Source organism: Hibiscus syriacus, unplaced genomic scaffold, assembly GCF_006381635.1.
Source record: "Hibiscus syriacus cultivar Baekdansim isolate YM2019G1 unplaced genomic scaffold, ASM638163v2 tig00109957_pilon, whole genome shotgun sequence".
Taxonomy (NCBI): domain Eukaryota; kingdom Viridiplantae; phylum Streptophyta; class Magnoliopsida; order Malvales; family Malvaceae; genus Hibiscus; species Hibiscus syriacus.
The window spans coordinates 2801237-2826862 of NW_024062539.1; the positions used below are offsets into that span (position 1 = coordinate 2801237).

The 25626-nt window shown below is 31.8% G+C and overlaps 2 protein-coding genes across 2 annotated transcripts; one reads left to right on the plus strand and one right to left on the minus strand.

Annotated features, from left to right (window-relative positions):
* Positions 1-15297: 15297 nt before the first annotated feature.
* Positions 15298-16062, minus strand: LOC120211036. The gene has a single exon (XM_039209659.1). It carries the CDS (start codon positions 16060-16062, stop codon positions 15298-15300), a length of 765 nt encoding a protein of 254 aa, XP_039065590.1.
* A 5300-nt stretch (positions 16063-21362) lies between these two features.
* LOC120211037 (phospholipid--sterol O-acyltransferase-like) lies at positions 21363-22905 on the plus strand. Its single transcript, XM_039209660.1, has 5 exons — positions 21363-21394; positions 21943-22038; positions 22174-22225; positions 22315-22386; positions 22732-22905. The coding sequence occupies exons 1-5, from the start codon at positions 21363-21365 to the stop codon at positions 22903-22905; spliced, it is 426 nt and encodes a 141-aa protein (XP_039065591.1).
* The last annotated feature ends 2721 nt before the right edge of the window (positions 22906-25626 follow it).

Below are 25626 nucleotides of genomic sequence, written 5' to 3' on the forward strand. Positions count from 1 at the left end.
ACGAACAAAATCCCATTTCTTCTCCCTTCTTTGTTGCACAATTTTGAGAACAAGTGGATAAGAGAAAAGACCCCCACCACCCAAAACCAAAGCAACAACCACCGCCTAAACCCCTAAACCACTATCTGTTCAATAATAACAATATGTTTTTATGAAAGATTAGATATTATATCTCTTTTGAGAAAAGAGAATAGGTAACACCCCAAATTCTGAACTAATAGTTCGGATTTATCTAAAGGGGTATGTGAACCCCATAGAAATTTTATTTTAAGTCCTTGGGGTTAATTGGGTTTGACCCAGACCCAATTAACCATAAAAGGAGATTTTTGAATAGTGAAAAGATGAGAAGGACCAATAGTATAAATTTGTAAATATGGAGCCTTTTAATTTCATTCATTTCCTTATCCTCCTCATATTTTTCACTTTCCTTCTTCCTCTTCCTCTGCCTCTTCCTCTTCATTTTCTAAGGCAAGGGCTAAAGGTGAGTCTTTTGAACCATTTCACAGTTCTTTTAAACTTCATTTTCGTCCTAAATTCATCCAACAACATTAGTTTAATGAATCAAAGTCTTGATTTAATCCTAGATGAAGAAAAGTGGGAGTTTTCATCCAAATCACCAAGAAAAGGAGTGGGGCTAAGCAAGGAGCTTCGTTTCGGGATCCTATCATCAAGGTAATGTATTTCTAATCCTTTAGAGTTTAAGTTTTCATAAATTTCATGAAATTGCTAAGATTTGAGTATTTAAGCATTTTAGGGTTTATTTTTTATATAATGATCAAATTACGTTTCAGAAGTTAAAAAGATGTTTTTATGCTACCTTAAGACCCTAAACAAGTTACTAAAGTTTCAAAACAAGTTTGGAAACCAAACCAAGTCATTTCAGAAGATTTTTGAGCCTAAATAAACCATTTTCGGGCTGGAGTATCGATATTGGGATGAACAATATCGATACTGGTTAAATTAAGGCAAAAATTAGGGATTTAGACAGGGAGGGCAGTATCGATACTCTAGGGTGACAGTATCGGTACTGGGCCTCGATTTCAAAAACATAATGTATTTTTGGTATTGATACTCATAGGGGTATGGATACTTGACTCTAGGGTATAATACTACAAGTAGAGTATCGATACTACTCACTTTGAATGGCCAGTTTTGAACCGTTTAAGGTCGTAAGAGCTAAGGACAATCCGTATTAGTAAGACTTAGTCCATGAGGGACATAAATGACTAAATATACCTAGAAACACTCATAGGAGTGTGTTACAATAGATGCAACCACATTAAACGTATTACATCGAAATATCTTTAGTCGAGTACCTATACAGATAGTTGAGAACGATAATCGTTAAAGAGGATGTACCAACAAGCGGTATGAAGAATAAGTCAGTTTCAGTAATAGCGGAAAACATGGGCTTCTAGAACGTTAGTGAACCCAGGAGGGGTAGGCCATCCTTTTTAGTTCAATGGGTTTTGAAAGGAAGTTCAATAATAGAGACTTGAGCATTACTACTCAAAGTTGAACCCAAGTCGGTTATCAGGCTAGTTAATAGTACATCCAGTTATCAACAAACCCAGTAATCTTCGTAGAATCGTGAAACACATAGAGACTTCTCATGAGGTAGAGTGACTAACACACCCCTAAGTATTGAACGACCAGAATATAACCGCTTAATAACTAACAGCAATAACAGAATAATAAACCTCAACAAAACGTTCTAGATGAGAGGACGTGCTGGATACCAAATAGTGAGGTTTTAACCCCACTTTAGTGTGTTCAACCATACTAGGGTATAGCCAGGTTACCTTATGTTGAAAACATTTGATATTTCGATATAACAAATTAAGTTAAATGAATTTTAAGATTTTCCAAATGATTTTCTAAGTATATTCGATATAATTATTCGAATATCAAAATATTACTCCAAATCTTTCAAAAGTCATTTTTAATCCTTACTCAAGTGTAAAATTAAGTTTTAGTCTTAAAATAATTTCAAAACAATTTTACAAAATATTTCGAACCATTTCAAAGCCAAAAATTCCATATTGCTCAGAGGGAACTGATTCACCCCAAGGGGGTACCGATTCCACCTGAATGGTTTGGCTCCGAGAAAAATAGAATGCTCCGAGAAAAATAGAATGCTCGGAGGGAACCGATTCCCCCCTGTTTAACGGTCGAAATATTTGAATTTTACACTTAGGGAACCGATTCCCTATGAGGGGAATCGATTCCCCCACGCTCCAAGCTGTTTTATTAATTGATTTCACACTAAAACGGCTCTATTATCTCCACTAATCATCCCCAACGTTCAAAATTAATTCAAGGAGTATTTAAACAAGCTTAGAAGCCATTGATCAAAAACAAGAAACAACTAGAATCAAGAGAGAATCAAAGAGAAAGCATCAAACCTCAAGTTTGTGCATTTCAAGCCTATTTTTCATTCAATATTCATTTTGCTTTCAAGAGCACTACTTGTACTCAATTGTATTCATTCTTGATTGTTCTTTTCTTTGTTCTAGAATTGTGCAAACAGTCTACCTTGTGAGGATTTCCTTGTAAGTTTGCAAATTTGTAATCTTCTCTTTGGGAAAGAGTGTTCTCAAGAATTGGGGTATATTCTCGAGGGTGTTGTAAGGTTATCTCTTTGGCCTCAAAAGAAAGAACAAATTAGTGAATTTGTTGGAAAATCCTTAGTGTGGATAGCTAAGGTAGTAGACGTAGACTTTGATTGAGAAAGTCGAACCACTCTAAATCGTTGTGCAATTACTTTCAATTTTCTGCAAAAGCTTCCACAAAATTTTAATTGCCAATTCACCCCCTCTTGGTCGATTCCGTCAATCGATTAACTCAACAATTGGCATCAGAGCCTAACTCATTTGAAGGTTTAATCGCCTCTTGAGTTGATTCGGGAAGAGTTACATCGATAATCAAAGTCATCAATGTCCTCTACTTCAAACTTCGACTCCGATCTCGATTCGATGCCCGTCAACAAGCCTCTTTTCTTCAGTGGGGCTAACTATGCCTATTGGAAAAATAGGATGATGTACTTCATTCAAGCACGTGACATGGGAGCATGGAATGCAGTAGAAGAAGGATACATCAAGCCTCTCACTCATCCAAGATTGTGGAGTGAAGGAGAGACAAGAATGTTCCAGCTCAACTCCAAAGCCATCCATATCATATTTTGTGCTCTTGGACCAGATGAATACGGAAGAGTTTCATCTTGTACAACCGCCAAAGAAATATGGGACAAACTTCAAGTCACTCATGAAGGTACCGATGAGGTAAATAAATCTAAAATTAGTATTCTAATGCATAGCTATGAAAATTTTAGGATGAAACCAAATGAAGATATCAAAGCTATGACAGATAGATTTTCAATGATTGTCAATGGTCTCAAATCATATGGAGAGATCATTTCAAATGAAAAGCTTCTGAGGAAGTTAGTCTACTCCCTTCCAAATCATGGCAATCAAAGAAGACGATAACCATCGAGTCTAAGGACCTAACATTCTTAACTCTTGAAGAACTAATCGGTTCTCTTCTCACTTATGAAATGATGCTTGAAGATGAAGTGGACCTCGATAAGATTGACGAGACGCCAAAGGAGAAGGAGAAGAAGAAAAATATTGGAGTTGCTCTCAAATCCATAAAAGATGAAAATGATTCGAATGACGATGATGATGACGAGGAAATGGCATTATTTGTCAAACGATTCAAAAGGTTGATGATGCCCAACCGAGGAAGAAAATTCAAACGTCATGAAGACTTCAAAATTGAATCGAATGAGAAAGACCCGATCATTTGCTATGAATGCAAAAAGCCGGGGCATGTTAAATATGATTGCCCATAATTGAAGAAAAAAGGGTTAATCCAAAAAGAAGCACAAGGCTCATGTAGCTACATGGAGCGATGAAGAAGGTTCCGATGAAGAGGAACAAGAAGTTGCAAACTTGTGCTTGATGGCTATCAGGGAAGATTATAAGGTAACCTATAACTCATTCGATTTGGATGAATTATCTTATGATGAGTTATTAGAGAATTATAATGGGTTGTGTTCGGATTATAAGACTTTATTTTCAAAATACAAAAATGATATTTCAAAATTGAAAACGAAAATAGTCTTATATCCAAGACCAACAATGAGCTTGAAAGTAAGATCAAAGAATTGCAAATCAAAATTAATGATTTTGAAAAGGAAAATACTGATTTGCATAACTTACTTTCAAAAGTTCACGATGATCATCAAAAGAAGATTGATGATATTAAAACTTCTTTTAATAAAGTTGGAACAAAAAGTTTTGAAAAAGGTGAGAATTCAAAATCCAACTCTGTTAAGAAAAGTTTTAGAAGCTAAAATCATAGAAGTCCTCAACGGACCTTGAATGGTAAAATTGTTAGGAGTATATGGGTTCCTAAAGAATTCATTACTACTAAAGATAAGGATATCCTTCATAAATGAATACCAAAGGGGACAAGGATTTTAGAAACTAATGAATATGGACCCAAAAGAATTTGGATACCAAAAATTAGAAATTAATCTATGTTTGTATGAAAATGAGCATTGCTACAAGGCACGGGAAGCAAATCCAAATTCATGGTACCTTGATAGTGGATGCTCGAGACACATGACCGGAGACAAAAGCCGGTTCATAGAGCTTAACGCAAAAAATGGAGGAGAAGTAACTTTTGGTGATAATTCAAAAGGTCACATTGAAGGTATTGGTACTATAGGTAATACCTCTTCCATACAAATTAAAAATGTGTTATATGTGAATGGATTAAAGCATAATCTATTGAGTATTAGTCAATTATGCGATAAGGGATTCAATGTAATGTTTGAAATTAATGGTTGTAAAGTCATTGACATTGCATCTAATCGGGTTATGCTTGTTGGTCATATAATAAGAAACATATACATGTTGCATTTAGATTATATTAATATAACTAATTTGTGCCTAATTGCTAAGGATGAGCATGATAGTTGGTTATGGCATAGGAGACTAGGACATGCTAGCATGAGTGTTTTACAACGGTTAGGTCAAGGAGAATTGGTTCGAGCGCTGCCTAAACTAAAATTTGATAATGATATAATCTGTGATGCTTGTGCTAAAGGAAAACAAAAGCGAGTTTCTTTTAAATCCATTAATGATGTGTCAACTAGTAGAGTATTACAATTGATCCATATAGATCTTTTTGGGCCAACTAGGACTACTAGCTTGGGTGGAAAACAATGTGCATCTGTCTTGGTAGATGACTATTCTAGATATACTTGGGTTCTATTCTTAAGTACTAAAGATGAAGCATTAGAAAATTTCATCACATTTTCAAAAGTAATCTAAAACGAAAAAGGTTACTCTATCACTAGTGTTAGAAGTGATCATGGCACTGAATTTGAAAATCTTGGATTTAATGAGTTTTGTAATTCTAATGGTATTAGCCATAATTTTTCAGCACCTAGAACCCCTCAACAAAATGGAGTTGTTGATAGGAAAAATCAAACCTTAGAAGAAATGGCTAGAACCATGCTTTGTGAAAATAATTTGCCAAAATATTTTTGGGCAGAAACCACAAATACCGCTTGTTATGTTGTAAATCGAGTAATGATTAGGCCAATTTTAAAGAAAACTCCATATGAAATTTTCAAAAATAAAAAGCCTAACATTAGTTATTTTCATTCTTTTGGATGTAAATGTTTTGTTTTAAACAACGGTAAAGAAAACCTTGGCAAATTTGATGCTAAAAGTGATGAAGGAATTTTTCTGGGTTATTCCTTAAATTCTAAATCTTATCGAGTATTTAATAAAAGAACTTTAGTTGTAGAAGAGTCTACATGTTGTTTTCGATGATAATCTCCTTCCGAGGAAGGATTCTTGTGTTAATGATGATGTAGGTATTATAAATACAAATGACGTTAAACATGACGTTGTAGAATCATCATCAAAGGAAGAAATGAAAGATGAGGAAACTCATGATCCTCTCGAGAATCCAACCATTGAAGAAAGGGAAGTATCTTATCCAAGAGAGTACAACTATGTCAAGGATGGTGAGATTATAGGTGATCCATCCAAAGGGGTAACAACTCGATCTTCTCTTAGAAATATTTGTAATTTTGTTGCATTTATCTCATGCATGGAGCCTAAGAAATATTAAAGAAGCATTAAATGATGAACATTGGATTATGGCTATGCAAGAATAGTTAAATCAATTTGAGAGAAGTAAAGTTTGGACATTAGTTGAAAGGCCTAGTAATAAATCTAATGTAGGTACTAGATGGGTACTTAGGAATAAGCTTGATGAGAGTGGTAATATAGTGAGAAACAAGGCTAGACTTGTTGCTCAAGGGTATACTCAAGAAGAGGGCATAGACTATGATGAAACATACTCTCCCTAGCTAGGATGGAATCAATTAGAATGTTATTAGCATTTGCATGTTTTCATGAATTTAAATTATATCAAATGGATGTTAAAAGTTCATTTTTAAATGGTTTTATAAAATAAGAAGTGTATGTGAAACAACCTCCAGGTTTTGAAGATTCAAAATTTCCAAATCATGTTCTTAAATTGACAAAAGCACCTTATGGTTTAAAACAAGCTCCAAGAGCTTGGTATGAAAGATTGTCAAACTTTTTAATTGAAAAAGGTTTTTCAAAATGGAAGGTTGACACTACATTGTTTTTAAAGCATAAAGGTAAAGATTTATTAGTAGTTCAAATTTATGTTGATGATATAATATTTGGTTCTACTAATGATGTTCTTTGCCAAGAATATTCTAAGCTAATGCAAAGTGAATTCGAGATGACCATGATGGGTGAGCTCTCATTTTTCTTGGGACTCCAAATCAACCAAAGAAAAGATGGCATCTTCATCAATCAAGCTAAGTACGTCAAAGATATGCTCAAGAAGTTTGGACTGGAAAATGGAAAACCTCATGACACTCTAATGAGCTCTTCAACAAAGCTTGACTTAGATGAAGGAGGTAAATGTGTAGATGTTAAATTATATAGGTCAATGGTTGGATCTTTACTTTATCTAACTGCAAGTAGACCGGACATTATGTTTAGTGTCTGCTTATGTGCTAGATTTCAATCATGCCCTAAGGAATCACATTTACTAGCTGTTAAGAGAATCTTTAGATACCTTAATGACACTCCTAGTTTAGGACTTTGGTATCCTAGAGACTTTAGCTTTAGCTTGCATGCTTTTTCTGATGCAGATTATGGAGGATGCAAATTAGATAGGAAAAGCACCTCCGGTACTTGTCAATCCTTGGAAATATGCTGATTTCTTGGTTTTCAAAGAAATAAAATTGTGTTGCATTATCTACCACTAAAGCGGAATACATTTCAGCCGGTAGTTGTTGTGCACAAGTTTTATGGATAAAACAACAACTTTTTTATTATGGAATCGAAGTAGTTACTATTCATATTAAGTGTGACAATACTAGTGCTATTTGTCTCACTAAAAATCCCATCCAACACTCTAGAACTAAGCACATTGAAATTAGACATCACTTCATTAGAGACCATGTCGCTAAGGAATATGTAGTTCTAGAATTTGTTGATACTTTGCACCAATTAACGGATATTTTTACAAAACCCTTAGATAAGGAAAGATTTTGGACACTTAGGAGAGAATTAGGTTTAACTTATCTATCTTCACTTAGTGTTTAAAAATAATTTTTAGCACTTTTAAGAATAAATGAAAAATGCTTAAAATAATATTTTTGATTGCATTCTTGTTATTAGTTAGGGGGAGTTTATGATTATTAGTGAAAATTAATTGTTTGTTCAAATGATATTTAATGAAAAATTTGATTGTTTGAACATAGTTAATTTTCGAAATATGAGTTGCCAATACCACTAGGATTAATTAATTTAGCACTATTGGATGTTTAAAATACATATTTTTTAAATATTTGGCAGAGGGAATCGATACCCACATAAGGGAACCGATTCCCCCTTTGAATGGGAACTGATTCCCCCTGTAGGGGAATCGATACCCCCTGGGGTTCTGGTTTTTATGGGGAGAACACCCTATTTTTCTCAAACCCTCTTTATATTCTTCCATTATCGACGTGCTCTTCTCATCTCTCTCCCTATCTCCTCTTTGCTTCATAACATCTATATCTAGTTGAAATTTCATCATTTTTCAAATCCTAAACCTTCTAGCATCATTAAAATCGTGCAAACAACATCAAAATCCACTCAATCTCATCTTTCAAGGTAAATTTTTCTAAACTCTCTATTTTATTGATTTTGAACATAGGACTAGTTCAATTAGTTCTAGATAGAAATAGTGATCGGGCATTAATTATTAGTGTTTAGAAACTAAATTTTTACAACAAATTTCATCAAAATCTCACAAATTTTCTATTAATTTTTGAATTTTCGAAATAAAAAAAAATCTTTAATTAATTTTAAAATTGATGCTTTTTTATATAGTTATGTTATTTACATGTAAACTATACATACTATGGTTTTTCAAACATTATTTTCAATAGTTTTTCAAAACTTTACCCATTAGGATTTTTTTAGAACCTTGAAATATTGAGAACTCAATTGAGTTTTGGGATTGATTAAATTGTATACATGTATTTTCTAAATTGCAGGTTATCCATTCTATTCTGATTTCCTAAACCATGTCCAATCCTAAACGTGCTAGGTCATCATCTAGTCGCTCAAGTTAAAACCGACCTCTTAATCCTCCACCCAATCCAAATAACCCAAATATGACCATTTTGAACTCTTGTTTCACGTACCTGGTCGTAGACAAGATCTATATCATAGATACCATACTTGTTTTGAGTCATACAAAATTCGGGAAGAACGTATCCCTTCGATCCAAGCTATAGAAGATATGGACTTCCAATATCTTCCTACTCTTAAATCCTAGAAGTTTGATACACTCTTTAAACTCAAACCTTTGGTTTATCATCAATTAGTCCGCATTTTTCTATTCCAATGTTGTATGTGCCCAAAATGAGCGCCGATATGAAATTATAGGAATTCAATCATATCTTTTAGGACAATTCATTTTTATTGACTCCAGTACAATCGCTGCCCATTTTGGACTAGATAACTCATGTTTAATGAAAAAGAGACTGTGGATTCACCCTATAAGTCTAAGGATAGTGAGAGTACCCTAAGAACTCATCGTGATAGATTCCTTCATTATTTGATATATTGGTGGTTTAGACCATCCGGAGGTAGGTACTCCTCCCTTATGAATATAGATATATGGTGGATATATTGTATCCAACATAAAAAGAAGATTAATCTGCCACAGATCATCTTTAGTGAGTTTCCATAAACACTATTCCTTCCAAGAATATAAAAACCTTGGTTTATGGTTGTCTCCTTAGTAATTTGTATATCAAACTCGGTATTAGGGTCTCTTCTGATATTCATATCCCTCTTCAAAACCAAATCAATCTTACTTTCTTGAATAAAGCAAGATGGAAAAGGATAAGGAAACGGGCCAATGGATTTATCATCCCGAACTCAGAACTTTGAATTGTGAAACATTTTGATGTTCATGGATTGTTTTATTTTGGATGTTTGAATTTGTTGGATAATTGGATATTTGAACTTACATGCTTATATATTTGGTTTGGTTTTAACTTTCATTTTGAGCTTAATGTTTATTTTTGCATCATTTACATATTAGTTGCATTATGACCAGTTTTTGTCATTTCACATTATTTATGAATATTGAATTATGGAACTAATGGCTAATGTTTCTCTTGATTGTGATCTTAGTAGCTTATGCTATATTTATTTATAATCAATTGGCTAAATGTTTTTTTTTCAAAAACTTGTTTAAAATCTTTTAAAGGTCTTTTTGATTTAACAAAAAGGGGGATAAGTGTTAAATGTTTTAAAGGGGAGAAATGTTAAAGTAAGGGGGAGTAATTTTTCAAAAACGTCGCTTTTGATTTCAAAATCTTAAAATTACTAAAATGTTTTGTTATATCAAAAAGGGGGAGATTGTTGAAAACATTTTGATATTTCGATATAACAAATTAAGTTAAATGAATTTTAAGATTTTCCAAATGATTTTCTAAGTATATTCGATATAATTATTTGAATATCAAAATATTACTCCAAATCTTTCAAAAGTCATTTTTAATCCTTACTTAAGTGTAAAATTAAGTTTTAGTCTTAAAATAATTTCAAAACAATTTTACAAAATATTTCGAACCATTTCAAAGCCAAAAATTCCAGATTGCTCAGAGGGAACCGATTCACCCCAAGGGGGTACCGATTCCCCCCTGAATGGTTTGGCTCCGATAAAAACAGAATGCTCGGAGGGAACCGATTCCCCCCAGGAGGTACCGATTCCCCCTGTTTAACGGTCGAAATATTTGAATTTTACACTTAGGGAACCGATTCCCTATCAGGGGAACCAATTCCCCCCGCGCTCCAAGTTGTTTTATTAATTGATTTCACACTAAAACGGCTCTATTATCTCCACTAATCATCCCCAACGTTCAGAATTGATTCAAGAAGTATTTAAACAAGCTTAGAAGCCATTGATCAAAAACAAGAAACAACAAGCAACTAGAATCAAGAGAGAATCAAAGAGAAAGCATCAAACCTCAAGTTTGTTCATTTCAAACCTATTTTTCATTCAATATTCATTTTGCTTTCAAGAACACTACTTGTACTCAATTGTATTCATTCTTTGTTCTAGAATTGTGCAAACATTCTACCTTGTGAGAATTTCCTTGTAAGTTTGCAAATTTGTAATATTCTCTTTGGGAAAGAGTGTTCTCAAGAATTGGGGTATATTCTTGAGGGTGTTGTAAGGTTATCTCTTTGGCATCAAAAGAAAGAACAAATTAGTAAATTTGTTGGAAAATCCTCAGTGTGGATAGCTAAGGTAGTGGACGTAGACTTTGATTGTGAAAGTCGAACCACTCTAAATCGTTGTGTAATTACTTTCCATTTTCTGCAAAAGCTTCCACAAAATTTTAATTGCCAATTCACCCCCCTCTTGGCCGATTCCGTCAATTGATTAACTCAATACCTTATTTTCCCTACTGGGGCATTGTAAGTGTATGAGGAACTTCAGGAGCTAGCTAGGGCAGTGTTGTGTGGCCTTTGGGACTTAGATATGCATGTATAGTTGCATCTTTCTAGTACCTCAGTTATCAGAAAAACTTAGCTTGATGTTGTGTGATACCAAGCCAAGCTTCAGTTGAGGGGGAATATTCAATGTTGTGTGATACCAGGATTCCTTCTCGATGGTCTACCTGATGCTATGTGATACCAGGAGATCATCCAGCAAATTATAAGGGACCTTATCGATATTGTGTGATATCAGTACCCCCTGTTAGTAGGCTAGTATCTAATGATGTGTGATACCAAATTCTAGCATAGTAGAGCCAGTGTTACATTCAGATAATGCACATCAGAGTCAATGTTGCATTCAGGAAATTCATAGGGGTGTTAGAGTCACATTTAGACAATGAGTAGCAGTTACAGTCATTAAAGTTAGAGACCCTTTAGAGGTGTACTCATGGAGAGACCCTTAGCTGAGGAATAAGGGAAGCGTGAGACTTATACTTCAGTGAAACTTGATCTAGACCATGCATGTACCTACTGCTTAGTACCATGTCTTCAACATATTTATATTTATATTTATATTTATATTTATATTTATATTTATGGAATTCTTATGTTGCTCTAGATTAGTGATTATACTATTAGGCTTTGTAAGCTCAACCTTTGGATGTTTTCTGTTGGCAAGTCAGTAGCTTGAGCAGTTCGTGGAGAACCATCGCAGTAGGACTTCCAAAATCTCCTTCAGAGTAATGTATTGTAGTTTAGAGGGCATGTGTATTAACATGACCTTACTTATGTATTTAGATTTATAAGAAAGAGATGTATTATTTTGATTTTAAATTATGAGTCACAGAGCTTCAATTTTGTAAAATGTTTATATTCGTTATTTATGTTTTATTTATGATGTCATTCAGTGTGTTTAAAGGAAAATGAACAGGCCTAATCGGGTTTAGGGTGTTATAGAATGTTAATCTTTTTAGAGATCTAGGGTTCGAGCAACGACGTTTGTAAACTGTGTATGTTATCATAAGATTAAAGTAAGTTATGAATAGATGTTACCTTATAATCACCGTAGACTGCTTAAAAATTTTCTAGTTGTGATTGTAGTTGTAGGTACTAATAATAATATAATTCTGGGAGTCATAAAATTATTAATTTTTGAAAATATTAAAAAATGTTGGTTTATAATTATATAATTTTTATAATATGATTGAATTAAAATTTATCATTTCAGGGGCCAAAAGGTATTTACACAGCTTTGGCGCCATAATGTGAAACTTTAAAGGGATTGAAGATGAAATTTTACCATTTAAAGAGTTTGAACCCAAAGCCAGCTCCTCTGCCTCCACCCGTGGTGATTTATCATTTTCGAAGGGATTGAATCATGGACTAAATTCTCATAAAAAAATCTTTAAGGATCCTAAAACATTTTCAAAACAAACTAAGTTATATAATAATTTATTCTTGAATTAATTGAAGTTTTATTAGTTTTAAATATTAAACAAATAAATTAGCAAACCTAGTTAATCATATTAAATTTTATTATCTTTGAAATATATATACACTCTAATTTAACTACTTTGAATTAGAATTTATCTAGCTTGTCAAAAAAATTAATGTGATTTGTTTAATTTTTAATTTAACTCAAATAAATATACCTGATTCAAAAATTAAATAAAATTTAAATGATAAAACAAGATTTATTAACTCAATTAATACAAGATTATTCAATTCGATCAAATATTCATCCGTAATACTTCTAATTTTTCTGCTCAGTAGTATCTAAAGTTGTTGAAAGCCCTTCAAATTAGTGTAGGTAATGATGATTAAATACTATTAAAGAAGACAAAGCATGGATTAAAGTGGAGCAAAAGTTATTGACTTTTCGGTGGAAGATTTGGAAGGTTTCGGAAGTAAAAATTCATCCAACATTCTAAATTATTACTTCATTATGCAGGAGTGAAGTGCAATTTTCATGATAGGGTACTGATGAAGCAAATCCTCATGCCCCCACCATTTTTATGGCTTTTCACGTATTTCATGGCCTTTAATGCTTTTTTTTTTCTTGTTTGATTTTCTTCGTTGTGGCTTTGGGATTTGGAGGATTAATTGGTAGGGCAAAAAGAAAACTGTTTAATACAAGATGGAAGGATAAATCAAAATGTACACCATAAGAAAAATCACATTTACCAATATTAAATGTGCTTACAAAATTTTAAATCGTGGTTTAACCGAAAATTATTAAACAATGATTTTAGAATGAATGACGGATATTTATATATATTCTAGAGTTTATTAAGTTGGTGTAACATCTGTAAAGAACTAATATCGATAAAATTAAACTCAACCATTATATTTAATATTATTGTGATTAATAAAAAATATAAACTGTATAGTAGTATTTTAAAGTCGTTGCTATATTATAACATTTAACAACAATATATTTTATCATTAAATATAAAATTGTAACAATAAACCTTGCGGTACAGAATAGTAAACCGAAAATTAAATTCGATAATGGCATCAAGAAGTTACTGCAAATGTTTCAATTTTTTTTATGACTTTCAGTTTCAAGATTTCATTCTAACCAATCTAGACTGACCCGAGTTGCACTTCTAGTTTTGATAGATAATCTTTCAAAGGGAATTTTAACTTGAGACATTGCTTAAACAATATCAAATGATATCAAGCTATTTACCGTATAATGTCATTGTAATATTTCGTAACTGCATCAAATGTCATTGTGAAAATTGATTGTTAAAGCCATTCTTATAATGGCAAGTTCGTAGCTTCAAGTAATTAAGAACGCAATAATATGTTAAATACATAGCGAGAGAGATTTTTTTATATAGTTTTATTTGATTCAAAATTTATTTAAACTATTAAATGAATAAATAAAAATACTATAATTCACACACTACAAATAATGAAAGTTGCTGGACCCTAAGAAGATGACGGTAAAAGTACTGCATAGGTTTCTATATTTTAGTGTGTAGTTTGTTTAAGTATGTATACCTTTAAAATGAATAAAATTATCACTTTTTGATATTAATTATAGAAAACTATAACTTTATGAGGTGAAATTAATTAAATAATATAATATTAAATTAAAATATGACATAAAATTTATAAAAGATTTTACATGATCACATAATCTAATTTATTGAACATAATCATTACATTTAGCTGATGTATAAACTATAAAAATGAGTTGACGGACGGCTAAAGGAATAATCATTGTTTTTAGAAGTCTTAAATTGAGCATCAAAGAGTGCAAAGTATTTAAACGTTTATTATCAAATAATTGAGAGTCTTTAGAATAATTACTATCATTTATAAATGCTCTAGATTAAAAAAATGACAAATAAAGTTGATGTGATGGGAATATAACTCTATTTATGTGGCCATATAACCATGAAGAGTGAAAACAATAGGAAATCGTAATACAATTCAAATAAAATTTTCATGGCAACTGAACACACATTAATGAAAAAGAATCACAATTTGGATTTTAAGATTGGACGTAAATTTTATAAAGTCATTAAAAATTTAAAGAATATAAAATGATAAATGTATAATGTTAAAATTAGCCTCTAACGTTTATCAAAATTATTATTTTAGGTCTTTTTTTGGAGTAATACGACCCTCAACGTTTTATTTTAGGGTAAAAAGACTCCTAACATTTGATAATTTACTTTGACTCTTATTTTTTTAATAGATCATTTTTACCCTCGACATTTCATTTTCGGATAAAAGTGCCCCTATTTTGGAGTGTTAATCTTGTAAACAGAGAGCTTTTATCTATAAATGAAGCTTTTTGTTCCAAAATAAAACGTTAAAGGCTTAAATATTCTAAAAAATAATAAGAGCTAAAATGAATATTTTAAATAAACAATGAGTGTTAGTTTTAATATATATAAAATATAAAAGGTTTAAAATTAAATTATTAATAAAAATTATATAAATATTTAAAATTTTAGATGTGACATAATTTTACCCTTTCGTTAGACTGCTAGCACTTTCATTTTGGACCCAAAACAATAATAAAATCAGAATTGCTCATCTTTAAGAGTCAGCTAACATGGATTAATAGATGATCATGATAACCTAATTTATTTCAAATAACAATTGAAAATATTATCACTGTACATCTCAGACAGACAGTAATCAATTTAAGGATCCAGCAACCTAATAAGTAACTCCAAAAATGGAGATAGATTTTGTTCTTAACTCATTCATTTCCTCTATACCTAACATGCTTAATTTTCTCCTGGGCAGTATTTTCTTGCATCAGAGTCTTCTTCCTTTCAGCGATGAACCTGTCGATTATCAACTGAAACTCTTGATTGCTCATCTCTTCCATTGATTTCCTGCCCAATTCTCGACTGCTCACACTCCGTAACTCCCGTTCTCGTGGTCGTTCCCGTCGAGATTCCGAAGCCATTGATCTACTTCTTCGGTACTGCTTTGGCTTCACTTCTGCACGGATCTTCTTAGGCTGTGGTTTAACTGTTGGAAGGGAAGTTTTAGTTTCAGTAACTGTATCAACTGTCACAGGTTGACGCTTTACTTGAGAAATAGAAGCCGCATTTTCCACCATGACCCTTTGTTTGTCCATCGCGATCCGAGAGTTGGATATGGCGGTCGTGACGACGGTAGATGCAGGTATACTCCGTCGAGAGCTGATGTACTCGTCGTAGATATCGTTCGTAGAGCTCTGTTTATGGGTCTTTTTCTTGGTAGACAAAACATAAACAGCAACGATGATGATGTTTACGACGATGAACGTGAAGAGAGGCTTGTTAAAAGTAGAAATAAAACAGCGGCGAAAATCCCAGGCAGTCCGGAAGGCGGGGAAGCAAGGCCATGATAGCAAGAAGAAGAGCAACAAAAAACCAATGAAACGAGGAGCGATCCTCAACTTCATCTCCAAGTTGTATCTCCATAAGGCATCTTCTTTCTCGGCCTTGACGTTATCAAATTCGAAGGAAGCCATGGTTGCTTAACAAGACGGGGAGGGAAATGAAGAAGAAGGTTTGATGCTGCTTTCAGACGGAAAGGCAAGTTGAAGAAGAAAACAGAGTAGAAAGCTGGTAGGGTACCGGTTGTATTATTTTGGCTGCTTACTTAATGAGTTTTGGTAGGGGGCTTTGGGAATTGAATGATTTGAATAGTTTTGGGGTAGGGGATTTATATATAGGTGAATTGTCCAATGCTTTTGAATTAAACAAATGCATATAGTACAAATGATTATTGAATCATATAGGTGTCGTTAGATACAACTGGGATGAGTGTTCGATCGAGTCGAGTAAAAAATTTCAAGTTATTCGAGTTTACGAGTCCTATTTTACAACTCGGAGTTGACTTGAAATTTTTTTTAGTCGAGTCGAGTCGAAATTTAATTATCAATATTTATAATATTATGATATTATTTGATTTCAATTTAAATGGTTTTTTATGATTGTATACAATATATATATATATATATATATATATATATATATATATATAACAATACATTCCTGTGTGATTTGTGATAAAAAAATATAATACATATATATTTATTTCATATATGATATATATATATATATCATACAGAATTGAGGGACTCGATTTAAACTTAAAAATTCATCCACTAATTACTAAAAATTTCGAGTTATTCAAGTTGTATTTTACAATTCGATTTTAACTTGAAAATTTTTCGAGTCGAGTTTATGAAATTACAACTCGAAATCATTTCGAGTCGAGTTTTTTCGAATCGAATTGAGTAAAAAATTTATTTTTTTAATCGAGGTGAGTTTTGTTCACAGGAGTCACCTTTAAAAACTGGTCTAGATAGAGACCTCAATTCTTCTAAATAGAATATATAAAAATATTAAAATTAACACTATTTTAAAAAATATTTTATTCAATGATATTTAAGTAAATCCTTAACGAGATTTAAATTTGATTAAAATGTTTGAAGAAGAAAACATCTGTCACTTCTTCAAATGGTTAATATTTTATTGTAGTATAGATAATTAATTATGGAGTAATATATTATGGGAGTGAGTGTACGACCGAGTCAAAAAAAATTTAAATTAGTTGAGTCAATAAATTATATTTTATTATTTAAATTTTATTTAATTTTTTAATCCGAGTCGAAGTGTTCATATTTTTATTTATATATAATTATAACCATTTATAAAACTATGGTACATAGGTTCCAATTAATGAATTTCTCTAATCATATAAGATATAAATATATATTTATTCATATTCTATTTCACATTACAATATTATTTAATAAATTAAATATCATCTAAAATTATAAAATATATTTTTATTTTTATATTTTAAAGAATGTATCATGAGAACAAACAATTGGTGGGAGTATAAAGTGGTCAAGAAATTGATGAGAATATAGAATTTATAGAAAAGAAATAATGTAAAAAACCAAATTGAATAAAATGTAAAATTAAAGGACTAAATTGTAATAAGATTAAATTTGTTATTAAAAATAAAAATTCACATAAATATCTTATAGTAATATAAGAGCATGAAATTCAAATTTAATCAAAAATAAATTTAAAGTAGGTCATAATTTATCATTTAAACTTTAATTAAAACTTTTTAAAATTAAAATTTGCTCACTTTTTTTTTTGTCGTCCTAGTTCCAATGCTTCACCCTAATAATCTGGATCGATCGGGTCGCACACCTGATTTTGCTGGATGAATCTCCCAGCGAGGATTCTTTGCATATACAAGAACTCGAACCTGAGACATTGTTTAAGCGATATCAAGCTACTTATCACTTGAATCAACCTTGTTGATAAAATTTAACATTTGTTTTGTTTGCAAAACACAAGTAAAAGCGCAAGTGAATCACATGGGATAACAGAAATTACAGTGTATATTCTCATTCAATTCTGTTTAATCTTTATAGGTACATTTGAAAAGCCGGGGGGGGGGGGGAAGAACAAGCTTTCGGCCTTACAATTGGTCACAAAAACTGAGGAATCACGAAACTCATTTGCCCAAAATCAATTTAGAGTCATGAAACAAATCTGAGTTTCAACTACTTACTGTCTTCATTAATTCAACTAATCAACCCAACAAGAAAAGGCAAACATAATAGCTCCAATGGATGCACCCATTAAGCTTTTTTGCATGGGAAAATCATGAGACATAAGACTTCTAAGCTCGTGATGAAAATGAAATCCATGAAACTCGGGCCAAATGGCATGGATGACCAAGTTGAAAAAACAGATCACGGTGGCCCCCATAAAGGTTAAAGTTAAATTAACACAGTTGGAGTTTTCTCTTCCGAGAAATGATTATAACTATTTTTTTATTTATTGAAAATTTATTTTTATTTTTAAGATTTTATAATTTTTTTAATATAAAAACATACAAAGATCCTTATCTATTTTATTCATAACCAGGTAGCATTGTTAGACACACCTTCCAATAGCTCACATCTATATTTTTAAAAAAAAATTTATTACATATTCGATATACATATTTTAAAAACATTAAATGTACTTGTATTCAACTCATATCTGTGTTTGGCATCAGTACAAATTGAGCTGTTGTTTTCCATTAATAAGATTTAAGTTAAATTATAATATTTTTAGAAGGACAATAGTAATAACCATTAAATCAACAAGACGTTAGTGTCTTGTTTGAAGTCGCCCCTGATCTGTTCTAACTTCAACCGTAATTAATTATAAACATAATGATAAAACTATTTTTGATTTGTTGAAGCATGTATTTTGGTATAACAATATAAGTGCAAAATGTTCTTGAACTTAAATTTTTAAAAATTATTCAAAGTTTATTAAACAAGAATTTGAACACAAAATATTTTTCTAAGTAAGCAGTATTGATATTATTCTTACATTATCAATATCACATTAATAGTACCTATATTATTCTTGAGGTATCAATACTATAGTAAAGAAAAGTATCAATACTCTACTGGTAGTACCAATACTACCTATTATTTTTCAAGTTGTTAAAATTTCATTAAACAAAATTGGTATCGATACTGTAGGTGTAACACCAATTTCTCGTATATGTTTCCGTACACAAGTCACATGTGTCACATGATTTTTAAAACATTTCCTTATTTGTAAACCCATAAAATTTTATTTCTGAAAGTAAAATAGTTTAATATAATAATAATAAAACATTCGTTAACTTTCAGTAGTTAAAAATATACTTAAAGTTATAACATATTACGATAATCATAATTCAAATACATTCCAGAGCATTTTCATAAGTCCAATACATGCCATCTAATTATCAAAAGTAGACATAATTGTCCTACAGTTACTGGTGAGGCGACCTTTGATTGATGATATCCGATGCACTCCTTACTCCGCTAGTCTTTGCTATTACCTACGCGTGAAATCAACACACGCTAAGTATTTACTTAGTGAGGCATAATAATACAAAAGATATGTGACTGAAAACATAAGTATCTCATAAAATATCAAAATACAAATTAAATTGTATATATCATAACAATACATCAAACTGGCTTGGTAAACCAAGCTTCTTTCACATAATTTACGAAACAATATTTAGTATGCCCGGCATACCTATCCATCTGTATTTTGATTTACAATTTATCCTTTATTTTCCCAATGTATGTCAAATGAGAATGCAAGGTACATGCGTTGCACCTAAGTGTCGAAATGGAAATTCACAATATGAATTTCATGGATGCACACATAGTGTCGAAAGTACATATAGTACTAATACAAAAATGCACCGTTATGCATTTAAAAAAATCAATCGATAACTTGTATACATAATTGTATGTTGAAATGTTAATTCACAAACACATTATGAATACCTTGGTTGCATATCTAGTGCCAAAACTACACATAGTATTGATACAAAAATGATTACACAAAATCAATCAATAACCATTATATACAATTTATGTCGAAATGCAACTATGACTCTCAATACACATACAATGGGCTTTTAAATTAAATTTGCAGATTAACATTTATTTCCGAAGCATCGATAACCATAAAAACAACATAATTATTAATCTATTCATTTTAGAGTAATTTTAGAGCAGTTCATACTCTAAAATTTTTCGTAATATCATTCCATTAAACATTATGATAACATATCTAAATACTATAAAACACTAAAAGAAAATATACCTTTAATGACACACGCTAATTTATGACTTGCAAAAAAAATGTGTGTCATTAAAAAATATCATGTTTTTTTTTTAAATCTGAACGATTTATTACTTACAATAATGTGTGTCATATTTAATAGTCATAATCCAAAACATTTGAAAAAACACGGAGTACACTTTAATTGTGTGTCATCTGTAAAAGTCATCTTTTAATTTCCCCCCATTATTTTCATCATTTCCCGCTTCTAGTCCTGGCCTCCTCTATAAGCAGTTCACACACACATGCTTCTCCCCTTCTCTTTTTTCCTTTTTCTCTTTGCATCTGTCCACTACTTTATCCATTCACCACAACTTTACCCAAAGGGAAAATACATTTGATAAAGAAGCTTGCTGATGTAAAATGTCATAGGGTTAGAAACTTCTTTTTAATCTTTTTCAATTAATCCATCCTTTGTTTCTCTGTTTTGCGTGTCACTTGCCATTGATACTTAGTTACTTCTACGGTTTCTGGCTGCACTTTCACATTTTTTTCTTCTACTACTCTTTATAAAGAAGGGTGTAAAGAAGGGTTCATTGAAAGAGGTGAATAATGGTATTTCGGTGTTGAAGGACCATATATCACGGTAGATCTGCTAAAGGAATTACTTTTGATTTTCGTTAGCTGTTTCGGAATGGAGAGTTGAAGCGTTGTTTTATTTTGGATGGTAAGCGTCGGAGGGAAAGAGGAGCGAAGTGAAGAGAAAATAGGAGAGGTGATAGTTACAGATGATGAACGGAGCTTCGGGGAGCGATCATAAAGGGCTGTGGCGTTTGTAATTTCCTCACATAGAATGACAGATCTTGTTAGCTACGGTAATGCCCAACGTGACATCGACCAGATCTTCCCTTTTACCTTTCTATTTTTCTTTGTTTTACTTTATTCTTATTCTGATCATGGGAAGAAACGAAGGGTTATCTGGAGGAAATTTTGGATTTTCTTCTATTTTTTGGAATCTTTAAGTGTAGCATTTGGTTTCTTATTTCTAGATTTTTGGAGACTTCACATTGCTTGGAAGATTTTTTTTTGGAATCTGATTTAGGAGAATCTAGAGCACTATGCTTAAGAATGTTGAAATTTTGTGTTATTTATTGGTTATTAGAACCGGGAAAAAATGGTTGGCGCTTTAGTTAATGAATTTGGAAGGTGCATGCTTTATTAGGCTGTAAATTTTCTTGATCATAAAGTTACTTTCTTAATGTTTTTATCTTTCTGCAAATAATCTTTGTACCTTATGTTGGCATTAATAGCTTTGAAGAAGGGTGGTCAGCTTCTGAAATATGGACGTAAGGGAAAGCCTAAGTTTTGTCCATTTAGACTTTCTAATGTAAGTTTGGTTCCAACTTTTGAAACCTTTGTTACATTCTATTCATGTGTGAATATAATTGAAGAATTATTTATGGTGATATAGGTTTATACCTTATAATTGTTGGTTTAAACTGATATAATCTTGCTTAGTATCTTTTGTCTTTTTTTCTTTTCCTCATTAGTTGGTTTATATAACTCTAAAGCTATCGTAGTCGTTAATGTCATAAAATCTATGACTTTGTTCAGATTTTTATTTTAAATTTTGCTTGTTACTCTTCTGATGATATTATATTGTTTGTGATTTCTTATAAGGTGAGGTCTATGGTCAAGGAGGAGATGATTTAAAGCTTGAAGTATGTATTGTTTTCTTCTTAAACTGCAAGCAGGTTAATTATTATTTTGCACCAAGTGGAAAAACCTTACCCTGATAACTGGATAATTACTGATATCATATATGAAGTTGAAGGATCACTGCTCTCGCAGTAAGCATTGTCCACTATGGACCATTTAATTTGTTCAACAACATGTATACATGAATAAATATCTTTCCCTATAATCAGTATTAAAACTGCTCTAACAGTGATTACTTTTAACTAGCATAACACTTATTCTTGTAGGTCAGGGAATCAGGTTGAAGGAAATCCAGGAGCTAAGAGCGGAGATGAGACAGTAAGCTCTTTGCTACTAAATTATGGTCGCTGATCTGCATTTTATTGTTAAGGTCTAACACTTGCATAATGTACCCGTAATTGTGACTGGTACCATATCATTCCTTATCTTGGTGCAAGAACTGGCTTGGGCCCAGAGTGAACATAATAAGAGCTCCACAGGTATACCTGGTCAATTTAGTAAATCTTGTGGATACAAGCACCTTTGTATTTTTATGATGATTTGAAAAGCTTTCAATCTTCTAGATATTCAATGCATCATATGTATCTGAGTGGGAGTTTGATGAGATATCTGAGCTGAGTTGTATAACATTCTTTATTCCATGTTTCTCTCAAACCGTTTTATAATAAAAAAGGGTATTTATTTGTGTACCGAATAGGTAAAATATGTGAGGCATTATCCATCTGATACGATGAGTATGTTTGCTAGGTTTTAATGTTATATATCCTAAGTATGACATAATTATTGAGAGTTTGAAATAGTAAACTTTCTCTTGCATATTGCAGTCAGAGTATGATAGGTCAGATGTACAAGTGGAGTTGAATGTTGAGCATCATAATGAAGATATAGTCCCCAATATGACAAGGTCACCTAGAGTCAAATACATAACTTATTATGAAGACCCGGAAAGCATTCCCGGAAGGAAGACATCAGTTTGGGAGCTTGATAAAGGTAGGTGATGTTAGCTTTGATGCTTTTCTTAATAAATGGCTTTTATAGAAGTATGATTTCAGATTATGTTGAATTGAATTTCCATGCTACTATTCATTCTTAAGAATATTAAATAGCCCAACATTATGGTTCTTGTGGTTATGGCTCGATGTCCGGTTAGGGATCTTATAAAAAATGGTTCTCTCTGGTTTTGGAAAAACATTTCTTTCAACTTCCTGCATAATCTATAAGAATCAGAGTTATGGTAACTGGGGAATACCTCTTGTGTATTCCTGCTAAACGACAATCAAAATAAATATTTAAAAGCTTATCTTCCATTCAAGGTTTATCTACTTAGCTTGATTACTTTGTATTCCCCATTTCTCTATATTGAGGAAGCGTTATTACTATTTTCGAGTTAGTTGCATTCTTCCTATTTTTCTACCATTTCTTTTACAAGAAAATTGGGTTAACAATGTTAAGTAACATTCTTTGACTTCCACCTTATCACTACAAGTGGGTTAAACTGATATCATATTCTTGTAGAAAATCACAGGAACATAGTTAGATTACCAGCTCTAATGCGAGAGTTATGGCTCCAGATTTGGCATGATATTAATGTTGATGCAGCATCCAATTTTGTTAAAAAAATGGCGTACTGTTTTACTTCTTTTCTCAAAGGTTAAATGAGTTTTACTCATTATAATAATGTTGATAGCTAAGTGAGGGCCCTTAAGGGATGATGACTTCTATTGGGATTATGGAAAAACTCGGTGTGCATAGCCTGAATACTGTGAATACAGGTTCCATATTTTATTTTATCTCTGTCTTTTCCTCATCTTACCAGTATCATATTTTCATTACCTGTTGTTTGGTGATGTAGGTATGTCTTTGGGGATGTCCATTTGGGATAGCTGTAGGTTAAGGAATTCTTATGCCGATACACTTTTGCATTATATATAGAATAGAAGGTAGGCTAACCACTTGTTTATCATCCATCCATCAATATGAATAGATTCGTTGCTTTATTTCTACAAAGTTTACTACTACTGCTCTCCTATATTGCTATAGTTCCCACTTTGACAATAATTATTTTTCAACGTGCATTGATTCGACCTCCTTTACTGATATATTTTTCCTTTGGCCCAAATTTATATGCTGCCTATTGAGGAATTCGGGTCCACAGTATGATAAACTCGTTAATATTACTGTAATATTCACCTGTTAGTATATATATGTCTGCTTATTTCAAACTACTTTATTTATTTCCATACTTGCAATAATCTTATAATTATGATTAAAATTGGTCATTTTAGTACTCTTTGATAGTTATATACTTCACTTTAAATAAGTATAAATTGGTCATTTTACTCTTTAAGTTATATACTCTTTGTTAGTAGTGTCTTTTTTGTTTTAAGTATAATATTGTTCCTCAATGATCTATCTACTTTCCTATCCTAATGGTTGTTAAAGAGTTATTGCACCCAAGTTGGTAGGTTGACTTGAGTTTGTGAAAATTCTCAGCTAAATAAACCTGGATGATTATTGTTAAGCTCAAATCAAGTATAGATGCAGTAGTAGTACATGTACATGTATTGTTTTATCTTTTATTTTGTTTCTTAAACTTGAACTAAGGTTAAGGGGGTTTTACGTAGTGGTCAAGTTGCCTTCTCTACATAATGAAGTTTCTTAATTAAGTAGTATCCTAATTTGTTGAATTACTGCCATTTGTTTTGCTCCGTGTTTTCATATCTTAATGCCTTGCCCTGAAACTGGTTCTGACAGCACTAATTTATTTTTCTTATACTTTTAATGAAAATTAAATTTTAAAAGCATTTAAGATGTTGAGTTGCCAAAAGATTTATGCTATAGGCTGCAAATTGCTTATACAATGTGGAGCTTATTATGTACTGTCTGTGCAAAATTTTGACATCTTTGTTTTATTTTGCTTACCTTTTGTTGATATTGTTTTTGCATATTCTAAGCATCCTCATTTTTGTTTTTGTCAATACAGGTTTGGCAACACTGCCTATTTGCACATATATGTTTCTTTTATCCAGATGCTCAAAGCTCTAAGTATGTGGAAACAAAGTGCATTATTTGATTACATCCAACGAAATCACTCTATGTGAACTAGGACTATATTGTTGAATTCATAGGCTTTGGTTTCAATTCTTCTTTGTGCATCATAGATAGTACATATGATTACAATATTTTTGATAACTTAATGTGAATATATTGTATACAAATGGATTGTTTATATATAATATGATACATATATTTAGTATTATGAGGCATTAAATGTGATTTAATTTGATTATTTGTCAATCTACAATATATATATATATATATATATATATATATATATATAATTTATGAAATACAATCACGACACAGGAATGTGTGTCATCTTTTTTAATGACGTGTGCTTCAATGACACGCAATGTGAGTCATACACGCGTGACATAAATTTATGACACACAAATGTGTGTCATCTTCATTTATGACGGGAGCTTCAATGAAGCTCAATGTGCGTCATAAGTGTGAGTTATAAATGCGTGTCATCAATGCGCGACATAGATTTATGACACACAATTGCGCGTCATCTAAGATTCATGTCGGTGGCTTCAACGACAGGTATTTGTGTGTCATCTGCATCTATAGATGACGCGCAATGCGCGTCATTAAAGGGTTTTTTTTCTAGTAGTGAAACATGTTTTTATCAAAACATTCGAGGTTGACTCATCGCA

Excerpts from the sequence above, each read along its gene's own strand:
- LOC120211036 (XM_039209659.1), bottom strand. The coding sequence starts at position 16,062 with ATGGCTTCCTTCGAATTTGATAACGTCAAGGCCGAGAAAGAAGATGCC.
- LOC120211037 (XM_039209660.1), top strand. The coding sequence starts at position 21,363 with ATGGTTGGCGCTTTAGTTAATGAATTTGGAAG. Across the intron at positions 21,395-21,942 it reads TTAGTTAATGAATTTGGAAG|GTTAATTATTATTTTGCACC; the intron begins GTGCATGCTTTA and ends AACTGCAAGCAG. Across the intron at positions 22,387-22,731 it reads ACATAATAAGAGCTCCACAG|TCAGAGTATGATAGGTCAGA; the intron begins GTATACCTGGTC and ends TGCATATTGCAG.